At 39.3% G+C, this 24,046-nt stretch overlaps 1 protein-coding gene across 1 annotated transcript in view; it reads right to left on the bottom strand.

Annotated features, from left to right (window-relative positions):
• The window catches only part of MED4 (mediator complex subunit 4), a 38,226-nt gene extending 24,477 nt beyond the window's left edge, over positions 1-13,749 (bottom strand). Inside the window, exon 1 of the mRNA XM_027848227.1 lies at positions 13,550-13,749. Within this exon, the coding sequence (XP_027704028.1) occupies positions 13,550-13,677 (128 nt within the window). The 5' untranslated portion in view covers positions 13,678-13,749. The remainder of the gene's footprint in view (positions 1-13,549) is intronic.
• Positions 13,750-24,046: the final 10,297 nt, after the last annotated feature.

Here is a 24,046-nt window from a genome sequence, read left to right as displayed (position 1 = left end):
CAGAGGGCATGACTGTGTGTCAATTATGTTGGGATCATCTCTCACACACACACACAAAAGGGAGGGGTGAGAAAGAAGGATGAACTGTGAGAAAGAAGAAGGGATAAAAAGAATGTGGAAATTTTCCTCATATAAAAGAGGTGCACACGGAAGAGCTTTTAAAGTGTAGGGGAAAATGGGGAGGATGGCAGGCAATGCTTGAACCTCTCTCTCATAGGAACTGGTTCAAAAGGGTGCAAAATCTGGTTCAGAAATCTTCAGCATTCATGCATTTAACTTTTGTCACTTCAATCATGCTTGTGATTTTATTAGTAACCTTATTTTCACTTTTCTGTTCGCAACTATGCATATTCAAGGCTGTACAGTAAAGAAAAAAACCAGAGGCAGAATGCGCTCAAGTTTGTGGAGCAGTCGGGTATCCCACTTGGCACTTTATTGGCCTTCACTGCATATTTTCATTGTTTGTCTTTAAAACTCAAGTTTTGTGTTGAATTATGCGCCCAAAGCATAGTGCTCTAAACTCGAGTTTAAAGTCAGCAATGCCACTTACTGAGAAAATAAAGATCTTAGATAAACTTCATGCCAGAAATGTCTGCAGCCACTGTCAGAGGCTAGTTGTTATATCCGCAAAAAGGAGGAAAATATTTGTCATAGCTTATGTGAATCTGCTCCAGAAAGTACTAAAGTAACCTCTCAAATGCCCAATGATGGAATTGAAAAAAATGGAAAAGTGGCTAAGTTTGTTGGTAAATGAGACAGTGGTCACCTCTGCCCTCTTGCCACAAGCTTCCCTCTCTCCCTTGCTGCCTGGCTGGGCAGGCAGAGAGCCCTGAACTCCGATGAAGTAACTCTTGGAGGCATGGCTTTTCTATTTTTACTTTATTTATTTATCTATCTATCTATTCATTCATTCATTCACTTATTTGTTTATTTATTTATTTACTGGTGAGGCAATTGGGGTTAAGTGACTTGCCCAGGGTCACACAGCTAGTGTCAAGTGTCTTGTCTGAGACTGGATTTGAACTCAGGTCCTCCTGACTCCAGGGCCAGTGCTCTATCCACTGTGCCACCTAACTGCCCCTGGAGGCATGGCTTTTCATCCAGGAACAGTTCAACCAAAGAAAGGAAAAGAAGGTTAGAGACCACAGGTTGTCCCTTTCTCTTTTTTACCTTGATGACACGTCAGCCCCTGCGCCTGCCCCTCCCTGTCTCATCTAGTGTTGTCTCTCCTCTCCCCTGCATTTTATGGGTTATTTCATCCCCACTGCCTAGCTCCCCCCCCCAAAAAAAGGAATTGTATGCAGAAAAGTGTATTTTCAGCAATCTCTAGGGAAAAATTACACTTTTTGGTGGTTGGGGGAAATTAACCCCTATTTCCCATAGGTTCAATGTAGAAACATTTCAGTTTTTTACTGTTATGCCATTTTTAGGAATGTTATACCAGCAAATGTTGAAGACTGCCTAAATATACACACTCAATTGGTTATGGAAGTCTATCTTACCCAATAGAGAAACAGGAAGGGAAGGGGTAAGAGACGGATTGGAGTGGGAGGAGGGGGAGCAATGAAAAAGAAAGGGTAGATTAAGGGAGTTCAAGTTCAGAAGCAAAACAGGCTTTTGAGGAGGGACAGGGTAAAAAGAGAGAGTGGGAGACAAACAGAAGAAAACAGGATGGAGAGAAATATACAGTTAGTAATCTCAACTATGAATGTGAATGGGATGAACTCTCCCATAAAACAGAAGCAGATAGCAGAATGGATTAGAAACCAGAATCCAACAATTTGTTAGGTAACAAAAGACACACTTGAAACAGAAATACACACACAGAGTTAAAATAAAGGGCTACAGCAGAATCTATTATGCTTCAGTTAAAGCAAAAAAAGGCAGAGGTAGTAATCATGATCTCAGACAAAGTAAAAGCAAAAACAGAGCTAATTAAAAGGGATAATCAGGAAAGCTACATTTTGCTAAAAGATACTACAATGAAGTAGTATCAAAAATTTACAGCAAGTTTCTCTGATAAAGGTCTCATTTCTCAAATATATAGAGCACTGAGTTAAATTCCTTAAAATAAGAGCTATTCCCCAATTGATAAATGGGCAAAGAATATGTACAGGCAGTTTGCAGAAGAAATCAAAGCTACCTCTAGCCACAGGAAAAATGCTCTAAATCGCTATTAATTAAAGAAATGAAAATTAAACCAACTCTGAGGTACTACCTCACATCTGTCAGAAATGATAAATACTGGAGGGGATGAGGGAAAAATCAGTACACTAATAAACTATTCCTGGAGTTGTGAACTGGTCCAACCATTCTGGAGAAAAACTTGGAACTAGGCCCAAGGGCTATAAAACTGTGCATACCCTCTGAACCACCAATACCACTACTAGGTCTATATCCCAAAGATATTTTTTTTTAAAGAAAAAGACTAATATGTACAAAAATATTTATAGCAGCTCTTTGTGGTGGCAAAGAATTGGAAATTGAAGGGATGCTCATAAATTACAGAATGAGTGAGTAAGTTTGGGTATATGATTATGATGGAATACTATTGTGCTGTAAGAAATGAGGAGGGAGGTGATGTCAGAAAAAAATGGCAAGACCTATATAAACTGATGCAAAGTGAAGTGAGAAGGACCAGGAGGTCATTGTGCATAGTAACAGCAATGTCACAATGATGACCAACTGTGAAAGACTTGGCTACTCCAAACAATACAATAATCCAACACAATTCCAAAGGACACACGATTAAAAAAGTAAAAAATGCTATCCACCTCCAGAGAGAGAATTGATGAACTCTGAGTACAAATTGAAGGATAATTTTCTCATTTAATTTTTTTTGCATTTTCTTTTTTTCTTTCAATATGGCTAATATGGAAACATATTTTGCATGATTTCACATATATAACTGAAATCATTTTGCTTGCCTTCACAGTGGATGGGTGAGTGGTGGGAAAAAATGTGAAATCTGGAATTCAAAATTTAAAGTTAAAAATAAATAATTTTTTTTGGGGGGGAAGACTACACACACACACACACACACACACACACACACACACACACACACACACAAAACAATCTACTGCTACTAAAGTTTAAAAATGCGGCACAAGAACTCATAGTAGAAAAAGAATTTTTTACCTATACCTAAAATCTGTCTTACCCATTTTCTCATTTTATTTTAAGGTTCTGTATCATAACCTAAAAATGCATAAAGATGTTTCCTTGCATCAGAAATTTTAAATGGCCTGTTTGACCTGTTTTATACTGAAGGAAGCTATGGTTTTCTGAGACACCCAAAGTTACTGACCAAGACACCCAAAGAAAATCTTTGGGTTTCCAAAAGATCAAGTTGCCTTTTAAGAAATGTGACTCTATCTCCCAGATATGAACAACTTTGTCTCCCTGACTTGCTCAGGCTTACAGTTGTCCTTCTGCCATTTGGGAAGTTGTATAATTTTGTTCCAAGCCCCTTTTCCTCAATTTCCTAGGACTATGTACCCCAACATGAGTGCTAAATATAGCATTCAGATTCCTCCCCACACCCTGATTCTGATCCCACTAAAGTCAACCTGAAACATATCCATGATAACATACAGGGGCAGCTAGGTGGCGCAGTGGATAGAGCACTGGTCCTGGAGTCAGAAGGACCTGAGTTCAAATCCAGTTTCAGACACAAAACACTTACTAGCTGTGTGCCTCTGGGCAAGTCACTTAATCCCAATTGCCTCCCCAAAAAAGGGAAAAAAATAACATAAGCATAACCAGAGTCCACTACTGCTTAGGTATTCTACCCCAATTTCCCAGATGTGCAGCTATGAGAAGTGAATATTATTTGACTGCTAATCACAATAAAGTCTTGTTTGTTTCACAACCAAAACATCGGTCATTTTTTAGTTTTTGTTGGTCACTTTCTAGGAGAAAATTGTGACTGTATACAAACTTCAGATATGTAAACAAGTTTACAGATCATGCCTAGGTAACTGGTCTTAACCAGATGAGCACACAATAGGTTTTTTTTAAAAGCCAATCATACTGCAGCAATGTAATACTGGTAAAAGGCATAAGATCCAATGAAGCTTGCATGGGAAACCAGAAAGTTTTATCACCAGAATCATCACCACCAAGATTTTACATGAGCAACAATTTTTAAATCTGTTTTTCATTCAGTCTCCTAGCAAAGCATAATTCAGAGTTTTGACAGTTCTATCAGATGTGAGATTTCTGAACACACGAAATGGTAATTTCGTAATGGTAATGGAAATCATGAAAACAAAGAAAAAGAAAAAAAATCTCACAAGACAATGGATTATGGTACAGGCAGCAGAACGTCTCAAGAAGGAAGAGGCCTATCACCAATTTGTTAGTGGGCTCAGTGAAGATGACTACAGATTAATAAGAAACAAAAATCTTCTTGGTACTCCTGGAGAAAAGACAATGGAGGAACTACAGCTTCTCTTAGAACAAGCAAAGGAAAATTTAGCAGCCCAATCAAATGTATATAATTTAGGAACTGAAGAAGAAGGCAGGTGCACCGAAGTTCCTGGGGAAAATTTAAGTGAAGAATCAATGCTTCAGTGGATAAATACATTTTGTCGCACAGGAATCGCCATCCTCAGTGGGCAAAATAGAAATCAGATTTGGAGAGCTTTAAGTCAGAGAAGTTCAGACACAGGAGAATTCCAATTTAGACTTAAAATTAACACATATGATGAATTCCAAAATGTTGGTATCCCAAGGGAAGGATACATAAATATGCCATATCTGAATACCACTGGATGCCAACACCAACAAATAAATAGATCTCAGCCATCCAACAGCCCAGTAGCCAGACGAAATGGAAGCAAGACCTCAAATGTGAATACTGCAATGTTGGGAGTCATGACAGATTCTAGATGGCAGCACACAATAGAAGGGCCTTCTTCCTGGATGATGGGCAGGCTCAGAAATGGAGCCCAGGAATTCAGAGAAAGGTTCACAGACTGTCACTCTAGTGCCAGACCTATTCACTTCACTAGACATGTCAATGCTGTTCTCCTAAGAGAAGCTCATGAAGGAAATGAATCTACAACGTACCAGAGGCACAGAGTAAGAAACAACAGTCCACTGAGTGATCTAAGAGAAAAAATTGAAACTCTAAGATTAAGACCTACTCAGAATAGCAGTAGTCATTCAAGGTTGCAAAGACCAACTGGCATCATTTCAAAAAGAAAACAAATCAACAAAAAGCTTACGCGGTGTCATCAGCATCATATGACTGAACAAGAAACAGAGGGCACTCCACAATTTTCACATTCATCAGCACTTTCAAGAATTCTCTGCACAACTGCAAGATGTCATCCAACTCTAAGGCTAAACCTTAGGGTAAAAGTTCTCCCTGAAGAAGAAATAGCACATGAAAATATTTCAAGCAGAACTCGATCTAGTTTTCAAAGACCCAGCGGAGCAAATAGGAGTAACAGAGGTATATTTCAACTAGTCATCTCCCGTTCTGAAAATAATGGGTCACAAATCTGTTTCAGAACAACATGGCTACCCCTTCACGGTATTTCAGAGCCTGAGTTTCGCCAGCCAAGGATTCTAAAGATGCTTCTCCAGCAGGTCCTCGCTGGGCTGAGCACTCTAAATTTTTCAAATGAAACTCGGGCCTATTTAGAAACAGAGAAAGATAATCAGCACTTATGGGACATCAATTCTGAGCTGAACAGAGTAAGAGCTCAAAGAGAACTAAACGAAACTCCAATTTGCTACACCAGTGAAAGTCATGCCAGGCAGAACAACGATGTGAGTAATTTGATTGAAAATACCATAATACCAACTCTCCGTCTTGCTCGTACTTTTTTACTAAGTGATGATAGCTGGTATTGTTCTGGGGGATTAACCAATGAAGAAATGGATAAATTTTCTACCAAAAGCTACGAAAGCAGCATAAATGGAGAGATAAATAAGGCCTGCAGTATTTGTGTAAACATCTACACACAGGGAAACAAACTAAAACAACTGCCTTGCGCACACGAGTTTCATGTGCACTGTATTGATCGCTGGCTGGCTGAAAATAATACTTGCCCCATTTGCCGCCAAGCTGTATTAGACTCAAATATGGTGTAACCAGTGGATTAAACATATGCAAATCTATTTAATTTCCGTGTCTTTTTTAAGAAATGTTTTATTTATGTATTTTATATCTGAATTACTCTCAAATTTGTATTACCCCCAGCACAGATATTGGCTACATGTCTGGACTAGCCACTCTTCCTGATTTCAATTTCATCATCTTGAGTGCCATTTCTACTTCCTCATACATACAGGCTAGTAAATTAGAAGAGCCAGAATTATGAATCCAGGTTTTCTAACTTACTCTTCACAACATTCAACCTTATTAACTAAACTTTTTCTACACCCCAAACTAGATCCTGACTGCAAAGTGGGTCACATAGATTATCTTATTTGATCACAATAAAACTCTGCCAGACAGTTATTATAATATAAACTAGCTTCTGACCTCATCATTCAAATGAAACCGCTCTTTCCAAAGTTACTGATGATCTTTCAGTTGATGAATCTAATTGGCCTTCTATTAATTCTCATCCTTCTTGACCTCTTCAACCTTTTATCTGTTGATCATCCTCCTAAATTTGCTCTTTTCTCTAGGCTTTTGTGACACTGCTTTCTCCTAGTTTTCCTCTTACCTGTCCAAAGGCTCCTTCTCTCTTGCCATATCTTCATTCAGCAATGTGTCGTGGTTAGTAAACATATAACGAAACTAATCATGCCTGGTAGGTATCCCCTAAGGCTCTGTTCTGGGCCCTCTTCTCTACTGCCAGTATACTATTTCTTTTGGTAATCTCATTAGCTTTCATGGATTCAATTATTATCTCTATTCAGATATCTGATTTCCAGATCTATTTGTCCAGCCCTAATCTCCAGTCTCACATTCCCAGCTGCCTATTAGACATCTAGAAATGAATGTCCCAAAAGCCATCTTAAACTCAACATGTCCAAAACTGAACTATCTTTTCCCCCAAATCCTCCCTTCTTCCTAACTTTCTTATTACTGTAAAGGAAGTACCATCCTCCTCTTATTCACCCAGGCTTACAACTTGGGTGTCATCCTTGACTTGTCACTCTTACCCCCACATCCAATCAGTCATCAAGTCCTGTTGTTTCTATTTTTGAAACCTCTCTCCTTCCTAATCTCTACTCTCCTCCAACACTGTCAGTACTCTGGTCCAGGTCCTCATCACTCCTCACCTGGACTACTGCAATAGCCTGACAGTGCTTCTCCCAGTTTTAAGGGTCTTCTTACTGTAGTACATACCAATTAAACTACCAAAAAATATTTTACAGAGGTAGAAAAATAACAAAATTCATCTGGAAGAACAAACGGTCAAATATCAAGGGAATTAATGAAAAAAATGGCACATTGGCTAATATTACGGAAAAGGAAAATGACAAATGTTGGAGGGGATGTGGGAGAACTGGGACACTAATATAACGCTGATGGAGTTGTGAACTGATCTAACCATTCCAGAGAACAATTTGGAACTATGCCAAAAGGGCTATAAAACTTTGAATACTCTTTTTTTTTTTATTTTTTTAAATTTATTTTTAGTTTTCAACAATCACTTCCATATTCTTCTGAGTTTTAAATTTTTCTCCCCCTCCCTCCCCAAGACAGCATGCAATCTGATATAGGCTCTACATATACATTCCTATTAAACATTTTCACATTAGTCATGTTGTGAGGAAGAATTAGAACCAATAGGAGGAACCACAAGAAAGAGGAAACAAAACAAAACAGAAGGAAAAAAAAGCAAATAGTATGCTTCGATCTGCATTCAAACTCCATAATTCTTTCTCTGGATGCAGATAGCATCGTGAGTCTTTTGGACTTGTCTTAGATCTTCGCATTGCTGAGAAGAGCTAAGCCTATCAAAGTCAGTCATCACACAATGTGGCTGTTACTGTGTACAATGTTCTCCTGGTTCTGTTCACTTCACTCAGCATCGGTTCATATAAGTCTTTCCAGGTTTTTCTGAAGTCTGCCTGTTCGTCATTTCTTACAGCACAATAGTATTCCATTATATTCATATAGCACAACTTGTTCAGCCATTCCCCAAGTGATGAGCTTCCCCTCAATTTCCAATTCTTTGCCACCACAAAAGAGCTGCTATAAATATTTTTGTACATGGGGGTCCTTTCCCCATTTTTATGATCTCTTTGGGATACAGCCCTAGAAGTGCTATTGCTCAGTCCAAGGGTACACACATTTTGATAGCCCTTTGGGCATAGTTCCAAATTGCTCTCCAAAATGGTTGGATCATTTCACAACTCCACCAACAATGCATTAGTGCATTTTCCCATATCTTCTCCAGCATTTATCATTTTCCTGTTTTGTCACATTGGCCAATCTGATAGGTGTGATGTGGTACCTCAGAGCTGTTTTGATTTGCATTTCTCTAACCAATAGTGATTTAGACCTGGAAAGACTTATATGGACTGATGTTGAGTGAAGTGAGCAGAACCAGGAGAATGATGTACACAGTAACAGCTACATTGTGCGATGACTAACTTTGATAGATTGAGTCCTTCTCAGCAATATAAGGATCTAAGCCATGTCCAAAAGTCTCATGATGGAAAATGCTATCCACATCCAAAGAAAGAATATGGAGTTTGAATGCACATTGAAGCATACTATTTGCTCTTTTTTTTTCCTCTTGTTTTGTTTTGTTTCCTCTTTCTTGCGGTTCCTCCTATTGGTTCTAATTCTTCCTTACAACATGACTAATGTGAAATATGTTTAATAGGAATGCATATGTATAGCCTGTATCAGATTGTGCACCCTCTTGGGGAGGGAGGAGGGGAAGGAGGGGGACAAAAATTCAAAACTCAAAAGCTTATGAAAGTGATTGTTGATAAATCAATAAGTTAGTTTAAAAAACAGTTTTCATGACTATAGATGGCTTTAATTTCTTCACCTGAAAACTGCCTGTTCATATCCTCTGACCATTTATCAACTGGAGAATGACTTGTATTCTTACAAATTTGACTTAGTTCTCTATACATTTTAGAAATGAGGCCCTTATCAGAGATACTGGTTGTAAAAATTCTTTCCCAGTTTTCTGCTTCCCTCCTAATCTTGGTTGTACTGGCTTTGTTTGTACAAAAACTTTTCAATTTCATACAATCAAAATTATCCATTTTGCATTTCATGATGTTCTCTGTCTCTTGTCTGGTCATAAATTCTTCTGTTCTCCATAAATCTGACAGGTGAACTATTCCTTCCTCTCCCAGTGTGCTTATAGTATCAGTCTTTACATCTAAATCATGAACCCATTTTGACTTTATTTTGGTATATGGTGTAAGATTTTGGTCTATGCCTAGTTTCTGCCATACTATTTTCCAGTTTTCCCAGCAGTTTTTGTCAAATAGTGAGTTCTTATCCCAGAAGCTGGGGTCTTTGGGTTTATCAAATAGTAGATTACTATAGTCATTGACTACTGTGTCTTGCCTACCTAACCTATTCCACTGATCACCACTCTATTTCTTAGCCAGCACCAAGTAGATTTGATGATTACTGCTTTATAATTTATTGCTGCTTTATAATTTGTAATTTTTTTAATTTACAATTTAGGATCTGGTATGGCTAGGCCACCTTCCCCTGCATTTCTTTTCATTAGTTCCCTTGATATTCTGGACCTTTTGTTATTCCAAATGAATCTTGTTATTATTTTTTCTAGCTCCATAAAATAATTTTTTGGTAGTTTGACTGCTCAGAAGGATCTGGGAATGTTAGTTATTACTGTTGGGTAAAGAGGACAACTTCACACGAGCTATTTCAAAGGTCGAATCTTGAGCAGGGAGTAGGTACTCTTGTTAAAGGGGCAGAAGCAGGGCAGGCCAGGTAGGATGAAGGAGTCATTTGTCTCCCATATATTCTCACAGGGGCAGCTTCCAATCTTTGTAATACAGGAGACTAGTAGATATAATCCATGAGCCATTTCCCTCTCTGCAGTCAGCAGCCTCTTCAGAGCAGCAGTGAGGGCTTTGGTGGTTTTGCCTTTCAGGATGAAAGTCACATTCCCAGGCATGTGCAAGGGGATTAGTTCTACCACCAGGTTCATGATCACTGCTGGGTCTTTCCTGTCATCACAGTTGTTTCATGAAAAACAAAACAAAACAAAACAAAACAAAAAAACAACACTGAATTTGCCCAAATGGAATGAAGTCTGAATATCCTCTTGGGCAGGTGAAGGCCAAGGCAATACTAGAGAAAGGGTACCCAACAGTCTGAAGATAAAAGCATTTTCATTACCTGTCCCACATGCTAGAATGCTCTCCTTCCTCATCTCCACTTCTGGTTTCCCTAATTTCATTCAAGTCTTGACTATAGTCCTACCTTGTACAAGAAGCCTTTCTCAGACCTCCTTAATCTTAGTGCCTTCTAGGACTACCCCTAATTTAGAATAGTATAGATATAGACACACACACACACATTGCTTATACATAGTTGTTTGCATATTGTGTCCCCTACTAGGTTATTAACTCCTTGACGGCAGGGACTTTCTTTGCATTCTCAGCACTTAACACAGTGCCTAGCATATAGTAGGTGCTTAATAAAGCTTTAACTGACTGACTGATTCTTCATGCAGCACAAGATCACATCATCTTTTTGGCTGCTACATCACAATATTGACTAAAAGTGAGTTTTCAGTCCACTAAAACCTCCAGATTTTTCCCAGAATGACTACTGTCTAAACATGCCTACGTGCCTTCCCTCATCTTATATTTGGGAAGCTAATTTTTTTTTTTTTGTATCTAAGTGCAAAATTTTATACTTAGCCCTAATGAATTTCACATTTAGATTCCCAGATTGTGGTTCTTAACCTGGGTTCAGTGAACTTATTTTTAAAATATCTTACCATCTTTTCAATATTAACTGTTTCCAACTTTATCAATTTGATGAGCATGATATGAAACCTCAGTTGCCTTAATTTGCCTTTCTTATTAGTGATTTGAAGCATCTTTCCATATGATTACTGATAGTTTGCATTTATTTCTGTGAAAAATTTCTTTTCAAAAAATATGCATGGAGACCAGCAAGATGGCCAAATAGTTGCTTTCTACAAACTTCTTCAATGCCAAAACCTCAAATGAAAGGAATTAGGGAGCCACATTGGATAAATACATGGAATCCATAAGACCTTATCCCTTCTCCCACAAAGAAACAAAGAAAACCTTAGAAACAATACCAGAGGATTTTAACACTTAGAACTCTTATTCTACACCAGTATCCACACCCTCAAATTAGCTTGTGACCCAGGGTCCAGCTTGATATATTTCCCATAGCAGTGACTCTGCCCAAGTACCCCTCTCCACAAAAAGGGGTAGACACCTATTCTGCTCAGTCACTTGAATGAAGGAGGGGCAGAAGAATCCAGAAGGACAGAAGACAGCATACCGGCTCAGAGTTACAGGAGAGAAAAGAGCTTCCCTCTGACAGAAATGGACTAGAAAACCATCTTGGGGTAGGTGCTCTCCCCTCTACTCAGATGTACTCAAGACAGAATTGGCCTGCCCCCCATATACTCCACAACAGGAAGGCTAGCTAAAGCAGTTCAGCCTACAGGTCTCCAAACCAAAGCAAGGGGGAGGGACTCGGGAGTCAGAATTCCCAATGGTGGCTGATGAGAGACACAAGAAAAACTGAAAGACCAAAAGATCCCAAGTGAAAACCTGAACAAAAACCCCATGACACAATCTGATAAACCAATGACAGGGTCAAAAACAGAAAAATGGGAAAACTTATTTGTATCCTTTGCCTAGTGATCCAATGCAAAATGGTTTTTGACCTTACATGTTTGTCAATTTACTGTATCATCTTGTAATCCTGAGTTTAAGCACAGATATATTTGAGGCAAAGATTTTCTTCACTCTGTAATATGTCCCTTATTTTAATTACAGGTTTGTTTATGCAAAAGATTTTAAATTTTACATAACCAGAAATGTTTTATTTTATATTTTATGATTTCTATGTATTGTTTAGTTAAGATTCCATTGTCTCAATGCCTTGCAATCTAATTTCCAATGCCCCCACTTCACTGAAAACTGCTTTCTCCAAGTTCATCAATGATCTAAATTCCTAAATTCTAAAATGGCCTTTGCTCAGATATTCTCCTTGAACCCTCTGCAGCTTTTGACATTGATCACCATCCTCTTTCCCCTAGAGGCTCTCCCCTCCAGTTTCTCAGACATGGATCTCCTATCTGTCTAATCACCCCTCAGTTTCCATTGCAAGCCCATCTTAACCCATGTCTTAACCCTTGTACCTCTGGGCTTTGTCCTGGGCCCTCTTATGTTCTCTCAATAACAATCTCTCATCTTTAACTCTGTCTCTCATCAATTCCCAAGAGTTCAACTATCATCTCTAGGTGATGACGCCTAAACCTACGTATGTAGCTCTCATTTCCCTCCTGAGCTCTAATCCAGCATCACAATTGTCTGCTAGACTGCTCCACCTGCATGTCATACAAGCACCTTAAACCTGATAAATCCAAAAGAGGGATCATTATGTTATTCCTTAAGCCCACCAGCCCTCTCAAATTTTTTTATTTCTATCAAGGATTCCATCATCCTTCCAATTATTTAAGTGCGCAGTCTAGGAGAGACGTTTAACTCTTCACCCTCCCTGAACCTCCCCCGCCTCCCCAACCGTCCAATCAGATTCTAATTCTCGTTAATGCCCCCTCCACTGACTGACATCTTTCATATTGTCCTCTCCATCCACAAAACCACCACCCCAGGTTCAGGCTTTCATCATCTGTACCTGGGCTGCTATCTCATTTGGTTTTCATTTGATTATTATTAATCATTTGGTTAATAATAATACCTGGGGAGAAAGGTGTTATTATTATCCTCATTTTTACAGATGAGGAAACTCAAGCAGAGTTTAAGGATTTGTTTAAATGACACAGATTAATAAATGGGTGAGGCTGGATTCGAACTCAGTACTTCCTGAATCCAGGTCCAAAACTCCATCCACTCCTGCCTTCAAGTGCGCACTCTTTTCTAGGGACACCACCCTGCCCCTCAGAACAAGTTCTACTTAATTAAATTGACAAGGAGATCATTCTTATTCAATTACCAAACATGCATCCGCTACTACGCAGCTGCCAGGAAATAACAAGCGCCGGGAGAAAACATCAAACGTCATCTAGCCCACTGCCCTTATTTTACAGAGAAGGAAACCGAGGCTGAGAGTGGGGCTCCCCCAGCCTGGCTGCGACTCGACACGGACGGCTGCGCAGTCTTCCTTCCCCGCCGGCCCGATCCTCGGCCCATCACCCCCAACCGTCCCGGGGGGAGGATGCCGCAGCCGCAGCGCGGAGTGGGGGGGGCCCAGAGCGCGCCGGGAGTCCGGTACCCGCCTGCCCGCCGGCGGAACCCGAGCCCCGGGAGGAGAGAGAGCCTGGGGAGCCCCCCGCGGTGCCGCCCCCCGCGGTGCCTCCTCCTTGCCAGCCCGCCCGGCCAGGCCCCGCCGCAGCCCTACCTCGACAGCACCTCCAGGTCCTCCAGCACAGACAGCAGCTTCTCCCGCGTGCTGTTGCCGGGCACGTTGGCGATGCTGACCGATCCCGGTCGCTCCTTCTCCTTCTCCGCAGCCGAGGACGCAGCCATGGTGGAGGTCGGGAGAGCAGACAGCGCACGCCTTCCCAGCGCCTGCAGACTGACGAATGCGGCAACCGCAGCAGTGCGACAAGATCTAGTGCGCAGTTAGGAGAGCGGGGAGCGGGGAGCGGGGAGCGCTCGCTGCGCCGACAGCGGCCGCTAGCGGTGCGGAGGAGCGACTGCAGGCGCCGGCGCCTACGCCTGGGCCATCTCCTGGGGAAGCGGTGACTTGCGTTTTCTCGTGGAGGAGCCTTATGTCGAATCCGAAAAGGGAGACATTTGAGGAAAACAGGAACGGAAAAAGAGCGCAAATACTGTGTTTTCCTGGTGCATCACAAGGTCTTTACTAACCGAGTCAATCTTTTTTGTTTTTTTAAATATGGGCATATGACTTCATTGGCATGGAAACCATTCCCAATGTGGAAACCCCCCTCCCCTGATGTAAATCGCAGAATCATAGGTCTGGGGTTGAAAGGGACCTTAAGAGGCCCTCCAATCCACTTCTCTGATTTTACAGATGAGGAGGGTGAGGGCAAGGTCTGTCCAAGGTCACACAACTACCGTGTGACAGGCAGAATCAGCACTTGAACCACTATACCATCCTGCCTCTCAGATCACTTTTAATATTTGACTAAAACAGAATAATTGCTGGTAGCTTCCTACTCTTGTTTAGTAAGTAGTGATTTTGAATTGGTAATGCCTAATGAGACAACAGAATGTGGCCCAGCTTTGCCTAATAAAGACTGTATTTGGGTGGCAGGTGGTGAAGATTTTCAATTCAGTCTCCCCAACCTGCACCTTGTTTGTAATTTACAATCTTCGTTGCTTAGAGCACTTTGAGATAAAGTGACTTGCCCAGGTTCACCCACCCAGTACGTGTCAGAATCAGGACTATGAGCCAAGATCTTCCTAGTGTTCTCGGTCAGCTTTCTACCCATCATGCCATACTACCTCAATATAATACTTGACCTAAATCACACAGATTACGAGAGTCTCAGCGTGAGAAAAGATACAAAGATAAACATGAAACTACTTCTTGTCCTCAAGAAACTGACATTCTGTTGGGGAGACAATGCATATATAAATAAGTATTAAAATACACCTGACTGAGTTTTTTAAGGGAGGATGCTAGAAGCTAGGTGTTCAGGAAAGGCTTCATATAATAGGCAGGTGAACGGCTTTGTGAAGGCAACAAGGGATTCCAATCAGTCAATAAACGTTTATTAAGTGCATACTATATGCCAGGCACTGCTAAGTGCTAAGAGGCAAAAGATAGTGCCTGTCCAAAAGATAGTCGCATCTAATGGGGAAGCCGACAAACAAACATATAAACAAGCTATATGAAGAATAAATAGGAAATAATTAACAAAGGGAAAGCATTAGAATGAAGAGTCATTGAGGAAGGCTGCCTGTAAAAGGTGGGATTTTTTTTGTATCAGAGGATTCTGGGAAGATGGCAGAGTAGGTCAGAATACTCCAAGCTCCACAAATTTCCTCCACCAAAAAAACACAGAACATTATCTCAACGTGAACATAGCACAGCAGAAATAAAAGTCGATGTAAAACAGTAGTCCTCCTAAGATAACTTGAGAAGACTTTAGGAAAGACTTAACCTCCACAGGGTAGAGGTTTGGCCTGAGTGAAGTGCAAGCACCTCCAGGCCGACTCCAGGGAATCAATAAACTACAAGCCCTGAGGCATAGCCAGCTCAGGCTGCAGAAACTTTCACCTCACAATCAGCGTGGGGCCAAGTAGGGTAAGATTGAAAGACCCTCTGCTGTTGCTGGACACCAGGCCCAGCTGTGCTGATCAGACATTGTTCCTGGGCTGCAGCTGCTGGCAAGAGGGAGCAAGCACATGCCGGGTAACAGAGAAGGACCATGCTGGCTAAGGCACTTGCTGGGGAACAGTCCCTGATTTCCGTTCCAGGGCAGAAAGGAGAGCTGAAGTTTGCAGCCACTGGGAAGCAAGGGATCAAGAGTATATACTGGTCAGTGTGGCTGGAGGGGCCTAGCCATGGCTTAGGAGTAAAGAGGAGTGCCCTAGGTTGGGAGAATTTAAAATGGACTTCAAAAATCAAAAAAGAGATTGAGGAAAAATTAGGAGGAAAAATAAGAGCAATCCAAGAAAATTATGAAAAGAAAGTCAACCAACTGGAAAAAGAGATCCAAAAACTTAAGAAAACAACTCTTTGAAAACTAGCATTGGAGGAATAGGATGGAGGGAAATACAGTTAGCAGTAGTAACAGTGAAAAAAAATTTTTGAAGTAAGTTTCTCTGATAAAGGCCTCATTTCTCAGACATATAGAGAATTGTCAAATTTGTAAAAATGAAAACTAGAATTGGGCAAGGGGAAGCTAATGACATTATAAGACACCAAGAAATAATAAAATAAAATTGAAAGAATGAAAATATAGAAGAGAATGTGAAATATCTCATGAGAAAAACAACTGATCTGGAGAACAGATTGAGGAGAGACAATATAAGAATTGTTGGTCTATCTGAAAGTTATGATAAAAAAAGAATCTTGATACAATATTATAAGAAATTATTAAGGAAAATTGCTCTGAAGTTCTAGAACAAGATGGTAAAGCAGAAATAGAAAAAATCCACCCATCACCATTGGAAAGAGATCCCAGAAAGACTTTCGGGTATTTGTGACTAAAAGACCAGAACCTAATGGAAAATTCAACATATAAGATTCAAGAGAAGTATAAGGTAAATATTAAAGACCAATTATAAGGGCCTCAATAAGGTCAAACTGTTTACTTCTTTTGTGTGAAAATGTCAGTACTCTTATGACTGTCATCATTACTTGAGTAGTTTGAAAGAAAGGCTTGGACTGAGCTGAGGGATGATTCTAAAAAATAAAACTGGGTAGGGAGAGGTAAAAAGGAGCACCTATCTCATACAAATGAGGTGTCAAAGGAAGAAATGATACAGAAGAAGCAAGTGGGGAGGGGAGGGCTGGTAGTGCTTAAACCTCACTCTCATCTGAAATAGGTTAAAGAGGGAACAACATATACATCCAGTAGGGTATAAAAGTCTTCTAAATTAAGAACAAAATAAGAGAGTGAGGAGGTAGGATAAGGGAGGAAAAGGGTTTGTAGATTAAAAAGTAGGAGGGTGGGTGAGAAGATAAGGGAGGGACTCTTAAAGGAGTAAATAGATTAAGAATAGGAGGACTGGGTAGTGGGTAGAAGTAAATTAGATGCATGAGGAGGGACAGGGTAAATGAGTGAGAAGGATAGTGAGGAAAAGTAGGATGGAGGGAAATACACAAGGAGTAATTATAACTTTGAGTGTGAATTTACCCATAAAATGGATAACAAAATGTATTAAAAAATGAATTTGACAATATGTTGCTTATAAGAAACATAATAAGAATGAGAGATACACACATAGTTAAAATAAAAGGCTGGAGTAGAATTTATTATGCTTCAGCTGACGTTAAAAAAGCAGGGGTAGCAATCGTGACTGCAGATAAAATTAAAGTTAAAATAGATTTAATTAAAAGAGAAAAACAAGGGGGCAGCTAGGTGGCACAGTGGATAGAGCACTCACTCTGGAATCAGGAGGACCTGAGTTCAAATATGACCTCAGACACATAATACTTACTAGTTGTGTGATCCTGGGCAAGTCATTGAACCCCATTACCTAGTCAAAAAAAAAAAAAGAGAAAAGCAGGGAAATGATGCTAATTGTCACCAGAGTTGTTTAATATTGTTTTAGACCATTTAAAATAGCTGTAGACAGTATAAAATACTTGATAGCATACCTACCAAAACAGACAGAGGAGTTACACGAACATAATTATAAAACACTTTATACAAATAAAGTCCGATTTAAATAATTGGAGAAATAGTAATAGTTCATTGGTAGGCAAAGCTAATATAATAAAAAAATGACAATTTTACCTAATTAGTCTATTTATTCAATGCCATCCCAATTTATTAAAAAATATTTTACTTAGAAAAAATAATAATAAAATTTATTTGGAAGAATAAAAGATCAAGAATTTCAAAGAAACTAATGAAAAAATGTAAAGGAAGTAGATTCAACGGTACCAGGCCTTAAACTATATTATAAGGCACTAGATATCAAAATTATTTGGTATTGGCTAAGAAGTAGAACAGTGGAATAGTGGAACAGAGTGGAACAGAATAGACATACAATTCACAAGTTGTGTTTGACAAATGTAAAGATTTAAGTTTTGGGGATAAGAATTCATTATTTGGTAAAGATTGTTGGGAAAGTTGGAAAGAAGTCTGGGAGAAATTGAGCATGGACCAATATCTTAAACTATGTACCAAGATAAGGTCAAAATGGATAGATAACCTAGACATAAAGGGAACTATCACAGGAAAATTAGAACATGGGACATATTACCTATCAGACTCACAGAGAGGAGAATAGTATTTGAAGAAACAAGAGATAGAGAGCTTTTGAGGTATAAAATGGGTAAGTTCAATTATCAAGGTAGCCAAAATTAGAAGGAAACCAGAAAATTGGGGGAAAACTTTCATAGACAATCTCTCAGATGAAGGTCTCATTTCTCAAATATATAAAGAACTCTTATCAAATTTATAAGACTACAAGTCATTCCACCGGGATAAAAGGTCAGTTCTTCAATGAAGAAATTAAAACTATAGTCATATGAAAAAAAAATGCTCTGAATCATTATTGATTAGAGAAACGCAAATTAAAACAACTTTGAGATATCACCTTACATCTACTAGATTAGCTAAAATGATAGATGCCCTTCAATTGGGGAATGGCTAAACAAGTTAAGGTAGAGGATTGTGATATAAGAAATGATGAGCTGATTGATTTAAAAAAAAACTTAGAAAGACTTTGACCCATGAAGGAAGATACTATCTACCTCCAGATAAAGAAGTGACAGAAATATGTATAGCATAGTCTTACATATATTGCATATATATGTATTATATATAGATATGTATATAGATACACATATATGTGTGTGTATAGATACATACACATATATATGTGTATGTATGTATGTATGTATATATTTATGTTTAATTGTAGCCTTCTCTAGGCCAGGGTGGGGAGGGAGAGAGAAAAAAATAGAAAGTGCATAGCAGAGAACAAAAGAAAACTTAGAAGGAGGCACAGAAAAGCTGGGTAGCTTTGAAAACAATGTGTAATGTTTATTATGTAGGTTTTCAAAAAAGTGTAAACAATTTGAAAAATAAATTTATTATTTTATATTGAATCCTCTATGTTCTGCTATGTGTGTGGAAATGTTCTTTTTTTTCTTTTCTCATTTTGTATTTAGGTTTTTAAATGAATTTTTAAAATAGAATAAAAAAAAAAAAGATGGGATTAGTTGAGACTTAAAGGAGGCCAGGAAAATCAGTAGGGGGAGTTGAGGAGAGAGAGCATTCCAGGTATGGAGGATAGCCAGAGAAAATACCCAGAGCCCAGAGATGAAGTATCTTGTTTAAAGATCAGCCAGGAGGTCAATGACCCTGGATTGAAAAGTACCTGTCAGGAAGTAAGGTGTATGAAAACTGGAAAAGTGGGAAGGGAATAGGTTATGAAGGACTTTGAATGACAGAGGATTTTGTATTGGATCTTGGAATCCAGAGGCAACCACTGGAATTTATTCGGGGGGGGGGGGGAGGGGGGGGGGGGGCCGGGGGTTAAGGGGGGGGGGGGAGAAGGGAGGGAGGTGCCGTGGTCTAAGAGGGAGAGATGAAAAGGGAGTATATTCAAGGCAGAAGAAGGGACTGCCGGGACAAAAGAACAAAGACAGGAGATGGAGTATTGTGTGTGAAGAGCAGTAAGAAGGCCAGTTTGACTGAATCATAGAGTGCAAGAAGGGGAGGAATATATAATAAGGCTGGAAAAGTATTTGGAGACCAGGTTATGAAAGTCTTTAAAAGCCAAACAGGTAGCAAAGTGGATAGAGCACTGGCCTTGGAATCAGGAAGACTCATCAACATTCAAATCCAGCCTCAGACATTTGCTAGCTGTGTGACTTTCCGCAAGTTACTTAACCCTATTTGCTTCAGTTCCTCATCTGTAAAATGAGTTAGAGAAAGAAATGGCAGTATCTTTGCCAAAAGTATCTTTACCAAGAAAACTCCCAAACGGGATCACAGAGAGTCAGACACAACTGAAATAAGTCAACAACAACAAAAACCAAACAAGGAGTTTCTATTTTATCCTAGAGATTCCTAGGGGCCGCTGGAGTTTATTGAGTAGGGAAATTACATGTTCAGATCTGTACTTTAGGAAGTCACATTGGCATCTATAGTCGGATAGATTGAAGAGAGAAAATAATTGAGGCAAAGAAACCAATATGGAGGCTATTGTAATAATCCACGGATTCTTTTTAAGGAAAGGGAAAAAAAAAGTTTGGCAAAACCAACCAACACATCAAGTGGGATATTTCATATTCATAGTTCTCCCATCTCTGCAAGAAAGGAGGAAAGTGCATTTTCTCAGCCCTTCTCCAGGACCAAGTTTGTATAACAGACTATTTTTTAATTATTAGCCAAAAATTGTTGTTAACCATGCCTTAAAAATGGTAGTGGTCATTAAGAATCTACATTATCACTTGGGTAGCTGAGTGTTTTCATGGTTCGATGGAAAGGATGATAGATTTGGAGTCAGAAATATGCATTAGAATCCCTACTTTGCTACTTAGCAGCTTGACCTTTCGCAAGTTAGTAAATCTCACTACACCTCAGTTTTCCTTATCTGTAAAATGAGGGACTGGATTAAGTGATTTCTAAGGTCCCTTCTGCCTCTAAGTCTAATATCTTATGATCATAAGTATAAACCATTTTCCATTTTGACTTCAGTGCCTTAATGAGTTGGATAAGAACAAAATTGGTACTGGTGATTTGGAGGAGTTTCAGCCTGTGAATTTTGGGAGGAAAAATTGGGGGAAGTTGAGAAAAAATCTGAAGGGGAACAGTCTCTAGATCTAGCTCCTACTTCAGGCATGTGCGAGAGAAGGTTGAAGGAAAGGGAGCAGGATTAAGGAAGATCAATAGGGAAATTAATAAATAAGGATCTGAAGCCACAGATTAAGGAGAAAAACTCGAGAAGGAGGAAATTTAAAAGCAAGATAAGTAAGGAATGGTAAGTGATATTGAGTAAGTTAAACAAATTGGTAAAATAAATTAGTAAGGAGGAAAAATTAGTGAAATAAGAGTAATTTGGAAAGGAAAGTGAATCTGGGTCTGATTCTAAAATTGTTCTTAAGCAAAGGAAAACAAGACAAATCCAGAAACTATATGAACACAATTACAAAACATTTTTCACACACATAAAGGCAGATCTAAACAATTGGAGAAATATGATTTGCTCATGGGTAGGCCAAGTCAATATAATAAAAATAATAATTCTATTTAAATTAATTTACTTATTCAGTACCATACCAATCAAATTATTTTATAGAACTAGAAAAATTCATAACAAAATTCATCTGGAAGAATGAAAGATCATGAATATCAAGGGGATCAATGAAAAAAAAATGTGAAGGAAGGTGGCTCAGAAGTACCAGATGTCAAACAGTATTACAAAGCAGTAATCATCAAAATGATCTGGTACTGCCTAAGAAATAGAGTGGTAGATCAGTGGAACAGATTAAGTACACAATACACAGTAGATAATGACCATAGTAATTTAGTATTTGATAAATCCAAAGATCCCAGCCTTTGGGACAAGAAATCACTATTTGACAAAAACTGCTGGGAAAGCTGGAAAGTAGTTTGACAGAAACCAGGTATAGACCAATATCTCACACCGTATTCCAAGATAAAGTCAATATGGGTACAATGATAATGGGGGCAGAACTAACATGGCAGAGAAAAGGCAGCAGCTTGCCTGAGCTCTACCTAAAACTCATCTAAAACATTTAAATAATGTCATAAAACAATTCCTGGAGTGGCAGAACCACAAAAGGATGGGGTGAAATCATTTTTCTGCCAAAGACAACTTAAAGGGTTGGCAGGAAAGGTCTGTCACACCAGAGTGAGAATGGAGTGTAGTCCAGCATAGGCTGTGCCAGCACAGACCAGGACCCAGCAAACTAGGAGCAGGCCTTCAGAACTGAGTCAGCAGTGGCAGCAGCTGCTTCCAAAGCTCTCGGTCCACAGACTATAAAGGGGGTGTGTGTCAAACAACTGGTCAGAAGGGGGTTATAGGGGTCTCTGCTGGCACTGGGGGCAGGACTCTGTTGCTTTGCCTATACTCAGATCTGGGTCACAGTCCTGAGTGGCGGTCCCAGGGTGAGGAGGAGCTCTAGCACACCAGAGCTTGTGGTCACAGTAGAGCAGGGACCCTCGTAACAGTTCCAGGTCAGAACCTGGTAAGGTAAACAGGTAAACACTTCTCCTTAGATCATACCACCTTGGAAGAACTGAAAACTTACAGGTCCCTAGAAGTATCTTTGAAAACAACTGCACAAAACTCCTGAAGCTTAGGACAATGTACCTTCCATCCTGAGAAGCAGAACCCTACTTTAACAAAGAGTTAAAAGTCAAGAAATAGACTATCAAAATGAGCAAACAACATAAAAAAATCTGACCATAGAAAATTACTATGGTGACAAGGAAGATCAAAATACACACTCAGAAGAAGACAACAAAGTCAAAGCTCCTATGTCTAAAGCCTCCAAGAAAATTGTGAATTGGCCTCAGGTCATGGAACAGCTCAAAAAGGATTTTGAAAGTCAAGTAAGAGAAATGGAAGAAAAATTGGGGAGAAAAATTAGAGCGATTCAGGAAAATCATGAAAAACATCAACAGCTTGGTAAAGGAGACACAAAAAAAGCACTGAAGAAAATAACACCTTAAAAAACAGACTAGAGCAAATAGTAAAAGAGGTACAAAAAGCCAATGAGGAGAAGAATGCCTTGAAAAGGAGAATTGGTCAAATGGAAAAAGAGGCACAAAAATTCACTGAAGAAAAAAAACTCCTTAAAAACTAGAATTGGCAAAATTGGAAAAGAGGTACAAAAGCTCACTGAAGAAAAGAATTCCTTAAAAATTAGAATTGAGCAAATGGAAGTTAATGACTTTATGAGAAATCAAGAAACAGTGAAACAAAACCAAAAAAATAGAAGGCAATGTAACATAATTCATTGAAAAAACAACTGACCTTGAAAATAGATCCAGGAGAGATTAATTTTAAAATTATTGAACTACCTGAAAGCCATGATCAAAGAAAGAGCCTAGACATCATCTTTCAAGAAATTATTAAGGAGGGGCAGCTAGGTGGCACAGTGGATATAGCACCGGCTCTGGAGTCAGGAGGACCTGAGTTCAAATCCAGTCTCAGACCAGACACTTGACACTTACTAGCTATGTGACCCTGGGCAAGTCACTTAACCCTAATTGCCTCACAAGAAAAAAAAAAAGAAATTATCAAGGAAAACTGCCCTGATAGTCTAGAACCGTAGGATAAAATAGAAATTGAAAGAATCCACTGATAACCTCCTGAAAGATGTCCCCAAATGAAAACTCCCAGGAATATTATAGCCAAATTCCAGAACTCCCAGATCAAGGAGAGAATGTTGCAAGCATCCAGAAAGAAACAATTCAAGTATCTTGGAACCACAGTCAGGATGACACCAGATTTAGCAGCTTCCATGTTAAAAGAGCAGAGGGCTTAGAATATGATATTCCAGGGGGCAAAGGAGCTAGGATTATAACCAAGAATCACTTACCCAGCAAAACTGAGTATAATCCTTCAGAAGAAAAAGTGGATTTTCAATGAGATAGAGGACTTTCAAGCATTCTTGGTGAAAAGACCAGAGCTGAATAGAAAATTTGATTTGCAAATACAAGAATCAAGAGAAGCATAGAAAGACAAATAGGAAAGGAAAATCATAAGGGATTTAGTAAGATTAAACTGTTTACATTCCTACATGGGAAGATGATATTTGTAACTCATAAAAATTTTCTCATTATTAGGGCAGTTACAAAGAGTTAGGCAGAGGGCATAGGTAGGGAGTTGAATATACAGGGATGATATCTTAAAAAAATTCAATTAAGGGGTGAGAAAGAGGAATGCACTGGGAAAAAGGGAAAGGGAAGGGTAAAATGGGGTAAATTATCTCACATAAAAGAGGCAAGAAAAAGCTTTTACAGTGGAGGGGAAGTTGGGAGAGGTGGAAGGGAGTGAGTGAAACTTACTGTCATCAGAATTAGCTCAAAGAGAAAATAATATATACATTCAATTGGCTATAGAATTCTATCTTGCCCTATAGGAAAGTAGGAGGGGAAGGGAATAAGAAAAGATGGGGGGGAGATGACATAAGGGGAAGGCAAAGTGGGGGAGGGGGTAGTCAGAAGCAAAACACTTTTGAGGAAGAACAGGGTGAAAGGAGAGAGAG

The sequence above is a fragment of the Vombatus ursinus genome, unplaced genomic scaffold, assembly GCF_900497805.2.
Source record: "Vombatus ursinus unplaced genomic scaffold, bare-nosed wombat genome assembly UNPS02005659.1, whole genome shotgun sequence".
NCBI lineage: Eukaryota > Metazoa > Chordata > Mammalia > Diprotodontia > Vombatidae > Vombatus > Vombatus ursinus.
The sequence above is the reverse complement of the archived record's forward strand: the minus strand, read 5'-3'. Positions and strand labels throughout refer to the sequence as shown.